Source organism: Enoplosus armatus, chromosome 7 (assembly GCF_043641665.1).
Source record: "Enoplosus armatus isolate fEnoArm2 chromosome 7, fEnoArm2.hap1, whole genome shotgun sequence".
Lineage (NCBI taxonomy): Eukaryota > Metazoa > Chordata > Actinopteri > Centrarchiformes > Enoplosidae > Enoplosus > Enoplosus armatus.
Window position 1 is genome coordinate 7,877,247 of NC_092186.1, and position 16,993 is coordinate 7,894,239.

The 16,993-nt window shown below is 43.8% G+C and overlaps 1 protein-coding gene across 1 annotated transcript in view; it reads right to left on the reverse strand.

Moving 5' to 3' along the window:
* Positions 1 to 16,993, reverse strand: part of scfd2 (sec1 family domain containing 2) — an 83,728-nt gene that overhangs the window by 32,438 nt on the left and 34,297 nt on the right. The window contains exon 5 of the mRNA XM_070909334.1: positions 12,173 to 12,467. Coding sequence (XP_070765435.1) covers positions 12,173 to 12,467 — 295 coding nt within the window. The remainder of the gene's footprint in view (positions 1 to 12,172; positions 12,468 to 16,993) is intronic.

Consider the following 16,993-nt stretch of genomic DNA (forward strand, 5'->3'; position numbering starts at 1 on the left):
GAGTTGTGTATTTGTGTGAACAAGTTCATGCATGACTGTTTATTGACTCTACAAAGCTATTACTGCACGGTCAGACCGAGGGAATACACTTGTGATTGTGAGAGAGACACAAAAAGAGAGTTGCGGGTTTAATTTGATACCTGAAAGCCAAATAAACAACTCAGTGCTGCCAGATCTGAACCCAGAGCAATAAACTCCACCGATATCTGAGACGCTGGGTCTGTTTACGGGCTCATCAGTCAACACACCGCAATGGCAGACACACACGGACATCTCAACCTGGACGCTCTCACAATGATTCCTCCAATAGAACCACTGTTGCATGAGATGTGATTCTTTTGCTGTAGAGATATTTAGAGCCATGATGGTATCAAAATAACAAAAAAAACAAGGGCAAATTAACTAATGTGAAATCCAGTTTGAAACGACTTGTTTTCAACCACGAAGACGTCTTCAATGGTCACAAGTCTCTGTGAAGGGTAAAAGAGGGGTGGGACGCAACAGAAAACAGAGATTGAAGCCATATGTTGAGGCGCAGCACACACACACACACACACACACACACACACACACACACACACACACACACACACACACACACACACACACACACACACACACAGATTGATTGATTAATCTGGAATGTTTTTTTCTTTTCCCTCTAAAAGCACAAAGTTCCACAGCAAAGCCAGAGCAGATGACAATGTACCGCTTATATACTGTAGCACATTTCATCTCTTTCTTTCTTGTACACTCATACTACTTCACTGTGACTCACACTCAGACACACACTATTGTGCTGTGGGGTGACTCACACAAAGTCGCAACTTCTCCAAGAGCACTGTAGTGCGCCACACAGAAAGTCGTCTGATCTCAAACTTACAACTGCCTTTAAGAGTGGAACAACTTTCTGATGTTGCTCTGTAGGGACGGTAGCACATAGCGGGGGGGGGCGGCTTGTAACAGTGTGTAATCCCGTAGTGAGGAGGAGGAGGAGGCTGCGACGAGTTTTACTGAGAAGCAAAGGGAGGAAAGTGAGAGAGCGTACAGGTTGTGAGGGGCATCATGGGAACAAAAATCACAGTGGCATACTTGTGAAAACATAAAAACCTCCACAGGAAACACTGGGGACAGTTTTTATAGTTAGTATTTCTTTGGCAGAGTGAAGGTCCAGTTAAAACACTGAAATGCAGAAAGGTTTGTGGATTTTCCAGAGTAACTACTAACTATTGGTTCTGGGGAGAGAGGGCCTGAAACTTCTCATTTCACTTCATCTTTTCAAAGATATCACAGCTTGTTAGGGGCATCATGGGAACTAAAAACTCTATGGCACACTCAGCTGCGCTTGTGAAAATATAAAAACTGCCACAGAACACATTGTGAACAGGGACTATTTCCTCAGGAAAATCCAGTTCCAATGAAAAATGTTCTGTGGTTTTTCCAGAGTAATGGGGACACTCAGCTTTCTGCAGTAACCCGATTTCTTAAACATTATGGATACTAAAACCTATGCAGCAAGATTTCTCCAGGAAAGATGATTTCTTGGCCATGAATATGTGTAACCAGGTTTCACGTAGGCTTTTTACTGTGCATGTATTCATGTGCAGTGCAAAGACTTCAGACAAACAAGGTATTGCAGTGACGGCAGAGCGGCAGGAGGAATTTACAGATCATCCTCAAAAAAACAAAATAACTCCAATACAAAGTCACAAAGACTAAAACTGAAACTAGCACAAAGTTTTGTTGATATCACAGCAATCTAATGGAGATACTAAGGATTTCACACAAACAAAATTACCTAAATTAGATATGTTGCAGAATAACATATCACAAAGTAAAATGTAAGGATTTTGTTTTAAAGAATGGACAATAAGGCAGACATAGGGTAAATCCTTTCCTGCTCAGAGCAAACGTGATTAATCATGTTGCTTGAGTTGTTTTATACGTGTTATTCTTCACACTCAGTGAAGGTGTAATTCTTATCAGCTTGATAAATATAGGCCCAGGTTGCCATAGCACATGTAAATGTGTTGTGTGAATGTGAACGTACTGATTCATATATCTTGAAAAATATATGTCACAGTTGAATTATTTAAATGTCAGTGCTCAATGTTGTGAGCACCACAAACTAAATTCAGTTCACCTCCATTTTACTGGGTCCATCCCAGTGGCAGTAAGCAAGAAAATAAGCCTTTTGTAATTCCTGTGAACTGACCGAACCTGGAAATACATACGTGTGACATAAACAACTGGCATATCCGGGGGCAACAGCGAGTGAGAGAAGAGCGGACTGGAAGAGAAGGTGGTCACTGCCAGATAGAGAGAGGGGGTGAGATAAGGTGTTGAGTCCCACAGACACAGAGGAAGCCTCCTATCGCAGGAAGCTCCTCTTGCAAATGTCAGATCCTCCTAATCGCCGCTCGACTTCCTGTTTCAGTTCTGCGAGCTGGACAACATCACATGGGGTCATACATATACTTACCCATCCAGGCAGGCACCCTACACAAACATCGCAGCCTGGTGGGGTTGAGGTCCACATCAAAGTGGATTATAGGGTGGATGAAGCCAGCGCTGCAGTGACCGCTAGCAGACATACCACTTATTATTTCTGACCTCGATATGTCGACGCCACCCATGGCTAAGGGAATGTCTCTAAACTGTCCACACACACAAATGTGTGACCTATTAAATGGTTGAATCACAACGTTTTATTGTCTTAATAATGTTAACATGGCTTTTAATTGAGGAGTGTGTGTGTGTGTGTGTGTGTGTGTGTGTGTGTGTGTGTGTGTGTGTATCATATTCCTGGCCTGAGTACCACAATAACCCACAATAACCTCTGCTACAAAAGATGCACTGCTTACAAAAATAGGTTAGCATAACACAAATAACACGCCGCACTGCTAATAACACACATACTTCATACACACCAGCCCTACAGAAACACACAAACTTCATAATCCTGTCATTCAAAGTACACAACGGGCTAATCCGCTCCCACACATCGCAGCAGAGGGCTGTCACGGATTGGGTCAGGAACTGCAGCACAGTGTATCACAACTGAAAACATTTGGACTACAAAGCTTGCTGGTTTTAGAATTATTCAAAGTTCAAGTGAAAGTGTGAGGCAGCTGCCGATGTGTGTGTGTGTGTGTGTGTGTGTCTTTACTGGTGGTGCAGTGATGCAAGGAGGCCTACCAGAGGGCGGCTGCTCCCACCTGAGAGACAGATGTTAATGTTAGTAGAGGGCTCGACCTGCCACAGTAATGCTGTAAAATCCACATTAGTGCGTCTAATAGCACTTTTAGTCTAACAGCAAGAAATAACACTCTACAGGCATTTTTATGAATATTTAAAAAGAATCCACAATTCAACAGGTTATGTTATATTTCAATCTTGTTTTGAATTTGTTTTTATTTTTTTTTAAACTTTTAACTAAATTTCAGTATCAGTAACATAAAACATAAAACCCTATTAAACAGTCCTTGACATAGGGCTTTGAGCTGGCTGATCCTTTGAGTTTGTGTTGGCGAAAGCGCTTTCCTTCCACTTATAGTTATAATTTTTCTTGCAATCAGTAGAAGTATGTGTAGTTTATATCTCTCTGGTCTTTGCCCCATTACATTTTGGGGTGGTTCTTCAACTAAAAACAACACAGGTTTCATTGGGATGGCAATTTTCACTATTTTTTTCAATCTCCTCTTTTATATCTTGCCAAAATCCCTGCAGTACTGGATAGTCCCAGACGATATGTGAACGATCCCCCTGTCATCCCACATTTCCTCCAGAGTAAAGCTGATAATGAGCATTTCAATCTTAATCCTCAGTATGTCGAACACACTGTATGATCCATTTCCAAGAACTCAGCATAGCGCTAATGTTACTTCGTCAACACTTGGCGATAAATAAGCGAGTGTTTCATTAAAGGAGAGAGGTTGTGTGCAACTGTGAAACTCCGGAGAGATGCTACTGAGGAACTGTGAACAGCAGCAATATGAGAGGAGAGTCTAAAAGGGGGACTGGAGGCGTGGAGGAGAGAACAGGAAAAGGAGAAAATTAAAAACATACATCCCATCCTGGAAATAACACATCCCCTACAGTGGATTTTCTTAGGATTTGCTATCGCTACAGTACGGAGAGGGAAATTAAGCATGGCCAAAAATAGAGAGTGTTTTCAATGTGGAGACTTCAGTTTGTGTGTTCTGGGTCAGGGACGATAGAAAAGAAGCTGGTATACTGGGGAGTATACAATAGGGGCGGGGGGGTGCTTTGGCCTTAGGGCAAGGGGCGACAGTTGTGCATATGTGTGTGTTCTAATGTGTTTATTTTCCGGGGGGCCGAGTTTACACTGGCCTCACTGCAGCAATCCTCGCCGCAGACAGTCATTATCACGGTGCATGCACCCACGCTGTGTGGATGGCGGCGATAACGGGCAGCTGACGGTTCTCTTCGCCAAAATGTGTCTCACCATCAGCGAGACTGCAGAGGAAAACGTTACAACAGCCAGTTCATTCATTCTCTGCCCATCAGAGAGAGCTCGTTTACCTGGACTGAGAGTGGGCTGAGTCGGATGTGATAGTGCTGAGCTCACAGACACAGTGCAGACGGCAAGCAGCTGTCAGCATCAAAGACAGTCGAGTGAGTGTGTGTGTGTGTGTGTGTGTGTGTGAGCAGCCTGAGAGGACCAAGAAGCCGACAGAACTAAGAGAAGATAAGAAGATGGAGAGGCAGACAGAAAATGTGATGGAGAAATAGGTTGTATTGATAGGAGGATTTAAATGATAGCCAACAGTCTGTGCTTTATCAGGCTGCGTCAGCTCAGCACAGCTAGAACACTCATCTACCAGGGGTGGAACAGGCTAACAGGAACTTTTACATTTAGTGCTGCCTATAGCAATAGTATTTAAAAAGTGTTGAAAGTGGGATCTGAATGTCTGATCAGATACTTAGTCATGTTTGTTTATTCTTTTGTAAAGCGATTTTGACATACACAATTTCTTTTCTCCACACACAATCATTAGAAAATGAGTGACTGTAAAACACTGAATAACAATATATTAGCTGGCTTGGCTGGAGGAGGACACTACTGAGCATGCTCTATGGGCCAAAAAACGCGTGAGGAAGTGTGAGGAAGTGTGAGGAAGCCTGCGGTGGCTTTTTCAGATAAACGTGCCCAGTAAGCAACTTTCATGGGAATACATACATCTTTGAATGCAATATTCATAGATGACTGTTGAGAGAGCAATGACACCTGAGGCCTATGGGTGCTGAGAGGGCACTAGCAGTCGTTTGCTCTCCTTGCTGCTTGCTTGCCTTTTCTGCTGTTTCAATAATGAACATAAGCACACTCAGATTTAGGTTTATTTGAAGAATGAACCATTAGGTTCTGGTAGAAACATTTTTTCTTAGGTTGTGACCTCTATTAGAGGAAAAAGAAATGCTTTCCAAAAACAGCAAACACCAAAAACAGTTTGAACTGCTCGCGGTCATCAAAATTAAATCACAAATCTGATAATACAGCAACAGTGAAATCCAAAACACTGATGGAACATTATGTTTTCATTCCAAGTCTCATACTTGAAGTGTTTTTCATACTTAGCTTAACTGAATTTTCTCAAACTAAATTATGTTTTTATGTTTCAACCCAAAGCTAGGATACATGAGCTACATTTGCATGAGTCCAGAACCTCCTAGCATGTAAATGACCCCACAGAAAAACCACAGCTAAGGCAGCGCTTCACCATTGAACACTGGAGACGAGGCACGTAGACCATTAAGTGACTAAGAAAGACATAGCAGGAGAACTTGGTCCAAACATTCCCTCTGACTGCCCCCCTCAGCTTGTCGGCCTGCGTCTGGTCAGCCTGGAGGTCAGCTGAGTGGGAGGAGCAAGGAGATAAGCCTATCTCCGACTGTGTCCATCACACTACAGGAGACACTAACAGACACAACAGAAAGTGACCAGACTGCAAGTAAAGAAAGCCTCCTTTCTCCTCATTCCTTACTATCTCCTTCTATCTATTGGCTGAACCTGCAGTCCTCCATAGGGACACTTTGATAACACAGACCATTACCTCCACATGATTTACGACCACCTGAAGACACTAAGAGTGGAGTATGACATGTACTAAACAAAGCAGGGGTATGGTATGGAAGACAAAAGAACTGAAACTAAAGGGGGGAAATGGGGGAGGAGAGAAAATGTGCATTTCTTAGCCTCTCTGCTAGATGAGGGGGTGTAAGAGGAGAAGAAGGAGGTAGGGGAGTAGGGGGCGTTCCCTGCTGGCTCAGGCCTTGATTAACACCAGGCCTCCTGACAGGAAATGACCCGGCCAGCTCATAGCGCCAGGAGAGCTTCCATCTGGTGTCGAGGCCATGGAGGAATTCTCCACCCAGGAGAACTCAGAACCGAGCAGAAGAACTTTCGCAGAAGGACGTTTCTCTTCCAGGACTGCTAGATTAGTCCCGGTGTTTGTACGGGGCGCTAACACAGGAAGCATACCTCTGTTCCTGTTGTTGTTGTTTGAGGGCGTAGTCGTCAAAAGCAGCGCTGAGCCCCGCAGCAAATCACGACCACATCACAACATTCTATTGACGGTCGATTCTGCCAAGTTTACAGCCGGACATCCCTTGAGGAGTATGAGGTGAAAGTAGTTTAGAGAGTTCCTCAGATTCAGAAAATGCACTGGTTGTGGGTGGAGAGAGAGCGAGTGAGGGGACAGTTTGGGGAGGAAAGCGGGTACATTAGGACAGGTCATCTTTCACTGCTGACTGGAATCCTGAACGTAAACAAGTTCTTCCGCACCAACAGATAAAACGCAGATATACTGTAAAACCAAGTGGCTCTGCTAAAAAACAGACACACGCACACACAGCCCACCAAACTCATACGCTCATTTATGAATGCTGTTCGAGTTAAGACATTTGTTTCTACGGCCATCAGACTGTAGAAAAGGCACACACAGAGACCCACAAAGACCTTCTTTAAACTCTTTGCCTCTCAGTCTAAGTGCTGCACAGAAAGTGAAGCAGATCAAGAGGGATGTCTTCCCAGAGGAGCCAAGGGGTGTCCCTGCAGAAGACGAGCGGGTAAAGTGCGTTGGCTGGACTCCTCTGCTGACCCTCCGACAGAGGGTCACAGACTGACCCCTGCCTGCACTGACGCGTGTGCAGGGGCCAGGGGCCGCTGTCTCAGTTAGAGTCCCTCTGGAGCCCGCCTGTATGTGTGTGTTTGTGTGTGTCTGGTATGTATTTCTGCCTTTTCTTCGTTGAGCGAGTGTGTGTGTATCTATTTGAAAGTCTTGTGTGGGATGGAGATAGTGTCCTTTTTCATTCTGCAAGCCCAATTCCCGGTGGAGATATAAGTGCTTACGAGTCTTTTATGATGTGCATTTCCTGTCATAAATAAGACGCCAAGGAATTCTCTGCTGAGCGCTAACACACTCCATAAAGCAAACAGAGGTGTAAACTACACTCTCGGCTGGCCCTGCGAAATCTAGCCGACAAACTATGGCTACTACTCACTGCACTATTTCGACAGCTGACGGCTTGCTTCTGAGTGATAATACTGCAGGTATCATTTTTCATTACTGCATACAGTACATTGTACAAAAGTCTCAGGACAAAAATCTCTTCACAACTACTGAAGCAAATGTATCCCTCCCTACGATTAGAAGGCGCCTTTGTCTCAGGCCATTTCACTGACAAGTCAAAACTAAATTATCCAGACGTATTGTATATTGATTATGTAGAGTTGATGTTTGATTGCTTGCTAGAGAGAAGCTTCATCACCTCTGTTTTAGTTCTTCAGTTTCATTTTGACTTGACATCTTACTCCCTGGATGAAAAAGAAAAACTCCTCCAAACTAATTCCATGTCTCAGTTGTTAAGGGCAAGTGGAGCACCAAACGCATAATTCAAAGCTCACCATTTGGTCTTGGTGGAGGGGTAGGATGCATCCACTTGCATGCAATTGTAATGCATACATTTAAGGTACATAGATACGTTTTAAGATGTGCTTCCCCATAGAAATAAAAGCATATTCTACAAATATGTACTAAAATGATCTGACATTTGTTAATGATATATTTTAAATGTTCCCTTTTTGAAGTGAGATGGATACAAGGAAACAAGAGACCCAGTATGGAGACTCAACCACAGTGCTGACTTGGTAGCAAACTTGGTGGGGTGCGAGTCTGTGTGTGGCCCTGCCTGTGATCCAGGCCTGTCTGGCCCGGCAGTGAGGAGCTGATGAGCCTCTGTTAATTAAAGCCTGAGCTCCATGTCATCAGCTTATCTGATGAAGTGAACTAGAGAGCACAATGCCACTGGCTGCTTTGTTCACCCCGGGGTCGACGGCTTTCACCTCATACATGTATGTGTGTGTGTATGTGTGTGTTTGTGTAACTGAGGAGGAAGTAAAGCAAGACCACCAATTAAAAATAATTGGGACTAATTTCATAAACACAGTGCAACAGGGGAAATATATTTAATCAGGCGCGATCATTAGACCAACTTATGCTCCACTTCCCCCTGCAACCAGCCTGGTGCTTCAGGGCCTCGGAGAGAGGGAAGGAGGGAGAACGAAAGGGTGGTGAAAAAGCCAGAAAGAGGGAGAAATGGAAAAGGACATTAAAAAAATAAAGAGAAGAAAAGTTTAAGAGGTAGGCAGACGGAGAGTTGGTGGCCAGAGTTATGTGTGATCCCTTTCATGTCCCTCGACTGGCCCGTGTTGCCGTGCCAACCCAAACAGCGGCGTTGGGGAGGTCCGACTCTCCCACTGCTCCCCTCTTCCTTGCCCCGTGCACACCCCACTGACAGGATGAATAACAAACCCAATGTGTGTCTGAGGCAGAGAGAGAGAGAGAGAGAGAGAGAGAGAGAGACAGAGAGAGAGAGAGAGAGAGAGAGAGAGAGAGAGAGAGAGAGAGAGAGAGAGAGGAACAGGACTTGAAACCACCGCAATTTCAGTTAAAATTCATGTCTTGCTCTAAAAGTTATTTTGCGACCTTCTTCCCTTCTTCTGTCACTGCTGCCAGTAAATCACTATCATTACCATCTGGGGACTGAGATTTCACATTCTAACTACTGGAGCTGTACACCCACACACTGACACAAGCGCAGACAAACTATGATCCATGATCCTGAGCTAGCTGGACGTCCTAGGGTGAAGAATTAGGAACATTTGGGTTGGCCTGCTCTCTTTCTCTGGCCCACTGTACCCTAATGCTGAGAGAAGAGAGGGAAAAAAAGAGAAGGAAGTTTGATTCAGCACCAAAGGAAAACAAGATCCACCAAGGCTGACAGGAAACAAATCCATAAAGAAGTCTGAGGAACACTCATTCTCGCTCTCTTACCAGCATCAATGTCGTTTTTTGCCACAACTGAACGAGGGATTAACAGTAACTGCTTGGAGCTATTTACAACCTGCACACATCACACACACCACCCATGTACACCACAGACTGTGTGGCAGCAGCCAATCACACTCCGGGTTTCAGGAGAGCAGTGGGTTCCTTAACCAATCACGCTGTTTGTTCCCCATTCGCGGCTTTGCACATGACCAATCCGGCTCTCCCCACATGTGGTGTTGGCTGTGGAGCGTTTTGGTTTAAGAGCTCATTTCCCAGGCTGCAATAAGCGGAACCATTTTCTTGGATAAATACTGTTCAACCCTTTAATCAAAGCCGTACCCGAAGACAACAATGCAGACAAGCTGTACTGTACTGTATAGTATGAATGTTCATTTCACATGCACGGACATGCACAGTGATGAGAAAGTTGCATTGTGTAAACAAATGCAAACATATAGACATGGCAAAACTTCTTGAATACCCCAAACTTGAGTTAACACTCCCTCTGGTATGAGTGAGCAAGACGAAGCACTGTGGTGAGATGAGTTTAGGGCTTTTCCCTGACTCAGAATTGTGTCAGTCGATTGGGATTTAGCTGTTCAACACAAACATATAGGCTATCAAGCAACACTTTATTGAACTGCCAGATTTTTGAATGGGGTTCGGTGGGATGGTCAGGGTGACAGCGACGTTCAGTAATATAGTAAACAAGCAAAGCAAGCCCTCCGAGCTAATGCGTACTAAATGTGCTAATACAGCTGCCTGTGCCAGTCGCAGACACCTTCACCAAGCAGGCGGGATGACTTAGTAGTGGAATGATTTGACCCTAGAGAGCATCATGAAAGGAGCGTACACTCTGCAGCTGCTTCTGGGGACCGAAATGTCCCCAGAAACACACTGACTGACATAAAAAAACAAAAAAAACAACTGCTCAACTTGAAGAATCTCAGACAACTGAGGGGTGTCTGACTGATGATTCAAATCTTTGACTTTCAGGGGGCAGCCCTAAGTTTATATTAGGACATTCTGAGGAGTCGGATTTGTCCTCCCTCTGGTCTAAGTGAGACGAAGATGAAGCACTGTGGTGAGATGTGTTATTTAAAGGGTAAGTCTGTGATATTATATATTTTTCTTATTGTCAACAGATCACATGAAAAGGCCAAAACAAACAATAAATTGATCGTACTAACAAGTATGATGAAAGTTTTATGCTGCTGTACACAAAACTCAGGAAACAGGAAACATGGAATAGACAACAAATCTGCAGGGTACGGTAGTCTGAGGAACGCCATTTCCTGAAGATCCTCTTTAATTAAGTTCCCAGAAGGAGTTAGTCGGCGGGGTCGGGGTGTGTTGCATTAGTCTGTCCTGTGTCCAGTCCCAAACTCACTTGTCCTGATTTCTTCTCTGTGTATATTGTTCTTGTGTTTCTGCACCCTGTTTGTGCATGTGCTGTAGCCAAGGGGAACAAAATAGAAGAATTTGTAAAAACATTGTTCTCATGGCGACCAGGTTTTCATTCAACGTCTGGTTTCCATTTGACTCCTTTAATTGGGGAGAATGTCACAATCGGTGTTTTGCTCTGGATGCAGAGAGAGACGACCTCCCGCCTCATGTTACCCCAGCCAAGCACTTCATCGGCTGCCATAAAAACTCTCACACAGACACTCGTGCGTGAGCGTGCACACACACACACACACGCTCAAATCTAAGAGCAGACTGCTGAATTCATTTGAATGGGCAAGACGTGCGCATGTGCACACACACACGCAGTGTTTTCTGTCTAAAACACACCTGGCACACTATGACAGGGTAATTTCCAATGAAGTGTTTATAACAGAGAGTCAGGTTTTAAACATGAGCCACATCTCTGCGCCTTTGCCTGCCAAGAGGCCCCTCAATTCCAAGCTGCACTTAGCCAAGTAGAACAGGAAGAGAGAGAGACGGAGTATGAGAAGGAAAAGGGTGAAAAAGAGCAAGAGGGATCAACAATCTTTATTAGCGCTTTTCATAGATTTACCAACCCTATATATACTATATGAGCCTATGTGCGATATGAGATGAAAACCCTGACAGCAGTATATTATTTCAGGGTGTGTGCTAAGGTACAGAGCGGGCTAAAACTAAAAGTAGCTCTAATTATGAACTATGTGGCAGGGGAGGAGACCGTGTGTGTACAGGCTCAAGGTTAAAGACGCTATTACTCTGGGAGGTACAGCCGACTGTGGTGTGGAGGTAGACGGTTCATTCATCTTAGGGGCTGGCCTTGAGCTGCTCTACCACACAGTTACCAGCTCAGCTAAACCAGCAAGAGGTGGTGCACAGAGGAACCAAAGAAACTAGACACACATTGGTGCCAATTAGCAAGTTTGAACCGCAAATACAAAGTTTTCTTACATCTGTATGCTGTACAGGTATATCTCATTGTCATTGCAGAGGGGCTGTAGATGTTGAAGTGAAGTGGACATTTCTCTCTCACACTTATCCATATGCACAAAGTTCAGACATTTCCACACTCAACTGTTTGTGTATCTGCTTGCCAAACGGACCAGAAAGTGTGTGTGTAGGTGTGTGTGTGTGTGTGTGTGTGTGTGTGTGTGTGTGATGCAAGGACAGAAGTAGAGGGATGGGGTGTGAAGACTTTGATAAAAAGCCTCCCATTAACAGCACTGGAAGCAGACTGAGGAAATAAACAATCAGCTGTTCCCACTCTCCTGCTCCAATTTCTCTCTCCTTAGACCATCAGCAAATTTGGCAAACAGAGCATGCTCCTGGAGGTAATCATGAAACTGTAATCACATTAACTCTCTCTCTCTCACCGGTGAGTTTCTGGAGCAAGGGGCTGAGTTCGGTCTCTCGGGTGAGGACCAGGGTGAGCACTCCTATCAGCTCCCTCTCCAGCTTCTCCAGCTCCTCCTCCTCAGTGTCCTGGTCCGCGGGCTGCGCCTCATCAGCCAGGGAGTACAGGTAGACCAGAAGGAGGATCAGCTCTTCAGGCCCGCACTCATCCTCCCTGGACCTTGCCTCAGAGGCCGCGCTGTCCTCGCCTCCACGGGGCTTCATCAAGGGCAGCAGCTGCCTCAGCACAGCAGGGAAGTCAGAGTCTCCAAGAGCCTGTGACACACAACACACAGACATACATGGAAAACAGGCAGGTAGTCAGAAGACAGTAATATTTGCACCTTCCAGAGTGCCATAAGTTATATCTTTACTGGGCGAAAGTCTGATAAATGACCTCAAGTGATGCCACTTGAATCAGTGTTGGTTGGAGGTGTTCTGGAGTTGGAAGAAAGTGAGCTTACCAGACCTCTGTATCCCGCACCTCATCTCTGCTTGAGGCTAATGGCTCGAGGCTACATTAGCTGCTACTAGCATAACACACTCGAGTCTGTGGCCGAACTGTATATACTGTATGTATATACACACACACAAATATTACATGTTTTATCTTTTTTGTTTAGTCCATTAAAAAAAAAGTGTAAAAACAACATATTGATTCATTGATTAATTAGCTGTGTCCCCCTGTTGAGTATATTGCATTATGATGCAAAGAGCATTTACATCATTTTATATTACCTATTCATTAGTGTACATGTTATTAGTTAGCGTCCTTGTAAAAATACTGTAAGTGTTTAAATGAAGAGCACAGTGTGAGTGAGCTCATCGTTCCATTTGCTAATTTTACAGCTCTGTGAGAGGTTGAGGTAACGCTTAGTTTTGTTTCATGCTCTTGTTGGATTTGCACTGAACTGCTTTCTCTCAGTCTCTATCTCACACACACACACACACACACACACACACACACACACACACACACACACACAAATCCAACATTTGGGGCAATGTTTAGGTGCAGTGACCTGTTTTTGTGAGCCTGTCTGAGCAGGTCTGAATAGTCCCACACGACGGTTGCGCTCTAGTCCCGACATGCTGTAGATCACTGGGCCGTTTACAGAACACTGGCCACTTTCACAACAAGGCTGAGCTCATGGACCTATAAAACAAGGGTGTGGAGCTAATCTGTCCGATGAACAGCATGAAAATTGAATGAAAAATAGAGCTGAAAGGGGGAAATGGAGGCAACAGCTGAAAAAAACATGAAAAACAAAGGGGGGAAGAAAAGGAGTTGAGAAAGATACTGAGATATTACATGAGGAATTGAGCCTCAGATGATCGTATAAAGGGAATGATTGTTGACAGAGGACAATATGTTTGTGTCGGATACAGCTACAAATGCCCCGTGGATATATTTCATTTTAACGAGGGATTCCTCTGTGAAGGGCTTTGTGCTCCTCTTACCAAGACAAACAGGCTCTGAGAACGATGGGTTTTGGACCTTGCAGTGGTCCCACTGGGGGGATCCTGTATCTGACCCAGAAGAACTCTGCACGGAGACAAAGACGCAATACAATCGGCAACCCAGAGACGGTGAGCCAAAGCCACAGAACTGATTGACTGTCCCCCCTGAAATAGCTGAGGAGAAGACTTTTAGGAAAATGTGGTGGACAGTGTTCACAATACAAGGACTACATCAGTGACTCTGTTGATGTTGGTGATTATCTTGATCATAAATATAAAGTTAAACATCGCAGTTACAGTCACTGCTGCATGAATAGACGCAGCTGAAGGTGACATCCTCCCAACATCCGAGTTATCTGGAGAACACTCTCTCCTGCTGGTCTGTTCACTCCAACAGCTCCTCCTCGCCTCAGACCCCCGCCAACCACTCGCCCCTCTGGACCGTTCAAACACAATCTCACCACACATATTTCTTCTATTGTGAAATCAAATACCTCTCCCAGTTGCACTCATTCTAACTGCCAAACAATGTTTTGGCTCTTTCCCTTGAAAGATTCGTTTTGCTGGTCGGGGACAGGGCCTTTTCTGTAGCGGCTCCTCGGCTCTGGAATATCCTGCCGGAGGCCTTTAGACAGGCTGAGTCTGCTGATGCTTTTAAGAAACCCACTGTTATTCTCTGGCTTTTAATTGTGTTTAATCTGTTTTTATTTTGTTTCCCCTTGGGTTTTACATTGGGTTTAACTTGTTTCTATTTTAATCTTGCTTTATTTCCAGAGCATCTGTCAGGCACATGTATGCATTTGTGCTTGTGTGTGTATACATATATGTCTGTCTTTGTGAAGCAAATACTGTTTGCTTTTTAAAGTGCTATATAAATAAACTAAACTAAAAATGAACTGAAACTGGACGGCTGTGAGGAGAGAAAGACATTAACAGTTTCTTGTTGAAATGCAAACGGTGAAGTACTTTCTCTTTCATCTCTCATTACTAACTATTGACTATTGATCGCCTACACATCTGTCTGTGCATGTCCAGGAGGACATTCATCTGATCGCGTGCCATTGTCAACAAATTGCATTTTTATTTTAACCAGAGCTAGACTAAGAAGTACCTGCTGCCATCGTACCTCGGCATCAGAAGCTCTCCGTATGGGTCCGCGGAGAGACGAGGAGCTGAAAGAGGAGCTCTGCAGGGACTCCGGGCCCCCACATCATTTGTCAAGAAGTACTTCGCTCAAACCTGAACGAGTGTTACCTCCTGGGCCTCTGAGCATGCCAGTATATGTTTTCATTTGTAGGCATCAAATTATATTTTGTATTTTTCTTCAACATGTGGTCTTAACTACGCTTCACAGGTTGCAGGTTGGTCAGCATAGCTGCCAGATAGTAAAAAGGTTGTTGGTTTGATCAAAGTTACCATTATGCAGTTTTATCTTGCTGCTACTGTGCAAACAAGTATTGATGAAAAGCAGAACAACATGCCTGTAATCATTTATAATCCTCACGATCATCATGATATTTGAATGTTTAGAAGAGGCTTGTTAGAATATCCCTTAACGTATTACCACTACAAAACTTTTTTTATACAGTGGTTCCCAGCCTTCTTGGCTTGTGACCCCTTCAAATAAAGCTCATCACATGTTAGAGCCGTAGTGTGAGCATTTCAAGCAAAGGGTGAGTTTTCCTTTCGGAGATTGTTTCACTTGAGAGATTTCTAGAGGGATGAAGAAGGATGAAGTGTCCAAGATTTCACAAGAAAAAGTCAGAAAAAATAAACATAATTTTGTGCTGCAGCAATATATATATTTTCTGTTTTTTTTTTTCATTTTGATCAGCTCATGACCCCTCAGATTGATCTACGGACCCCTTGGCCTAGAAAGCGAGTCATCCATTGGTCTCTCCAAAGCCAACAGCTAATAAGGTTGTTCAACTTTTTTGTCAACAGAAAAGACAGCTTTATTTTTATTCAGTTTTACTTCTTCACTTTGGTCTTTTCTACGCCTGGCAGTGTCTCATGAAACAGCACATAAATTAGGAAAACTGAATCAGAATCTGGAAAATTGAATTTGAAGCTGTAGCTAAAAGTAAGTATTGGAATGTATTCCACTGAACAAATGTATTATTTGATGAACTTGAACGTGAACCCAAGTACAATTCCTGCCATCACTAAGCTATTTTCATATATTATATCCCTATATCGTATACCCCTTCCAACCATGTGTGTAAACTGTGTACTGTGCAGGATGTGTATGTTTTTACGTGTGAGAGGAAGCATGCACTGTAACTGGGTCCCTTCAGAAGATCTATAAAAGCTGCTGTCAGCTGCATGCTGTGGCGCCAAAGCAGGAAATGGAGGTCTTTGGTACAGAACTGAGACTGAACTGAGTGAAGCTGAGTGGGAAGACTGACTAAAGCTCTTTCCAGCACTGAAGCTAAACTCAACAATGCCCGACTCACGGCGCTGGCACACAGGCTCACTGGAAAGGTAGTGTACTGTACACCTCTGGGAACAGAGCGGAGCAGAATACAGCATGCTTTCCATGGCAATTAGGAGAACACAATCAGAGTATTGCGCTCAGATATGACGTGTTTTCTTTCATTCGATCCATTTATTCAGAATAAGCATTTACAAAAAACATAGAACCGACTGTATTGAGTGTTTGGACTTTGAGCAATCTGGACCACCGACAACATTTAAATACTCTTTACAGGTTTACAGGTTAATTAAATGCTCAAAAAAGAGCCTGTTCAAATACATATTTTCAGCCAATACCATTTTAATTTAAGTAAACTTTTTAAGGATATCTTTCCAACCCCAACGCTCATCTAACTTTCAAAAACCCATCTAACAAAGACAGACTCAGAATGCTGCTAAATTCATGTTGCGTTTAAGGTCCACTGTGCAGATTTAGGGGCGGTGCTCTTGGCCTGACCTACAGAATTACTGCAGTAATAACAGGAAGCAAAAGTTATTATTAAACACCATTACTGAATGCACTGGCCCTGCTGCCATGCTCTAATGTGACTATTACACCCAATTATAGAATAACAATGGCATTGCTCTGTCAAAACAATGCTAATTTTAGGGCTTGCAATTACTCAAATAAAGCCATTACTTTAAATTACTTGAGAGTCATGACACAACATTTCCCAAAGAAAAACTGACATGTGATAGAAAATATAGAACATAAGACTTCTTTGTTCTGTGAATCGGCTCAGCAGATTGACTGATGCTAAATTTGCTGCTGGATTATCGGTGTATGACTGAAACGTCGCTGGCTTCTTGCTCACGCCTTTGCACCAATCATAAGCGTTCTCTTGCATTATGCTCTGGTTTGAATC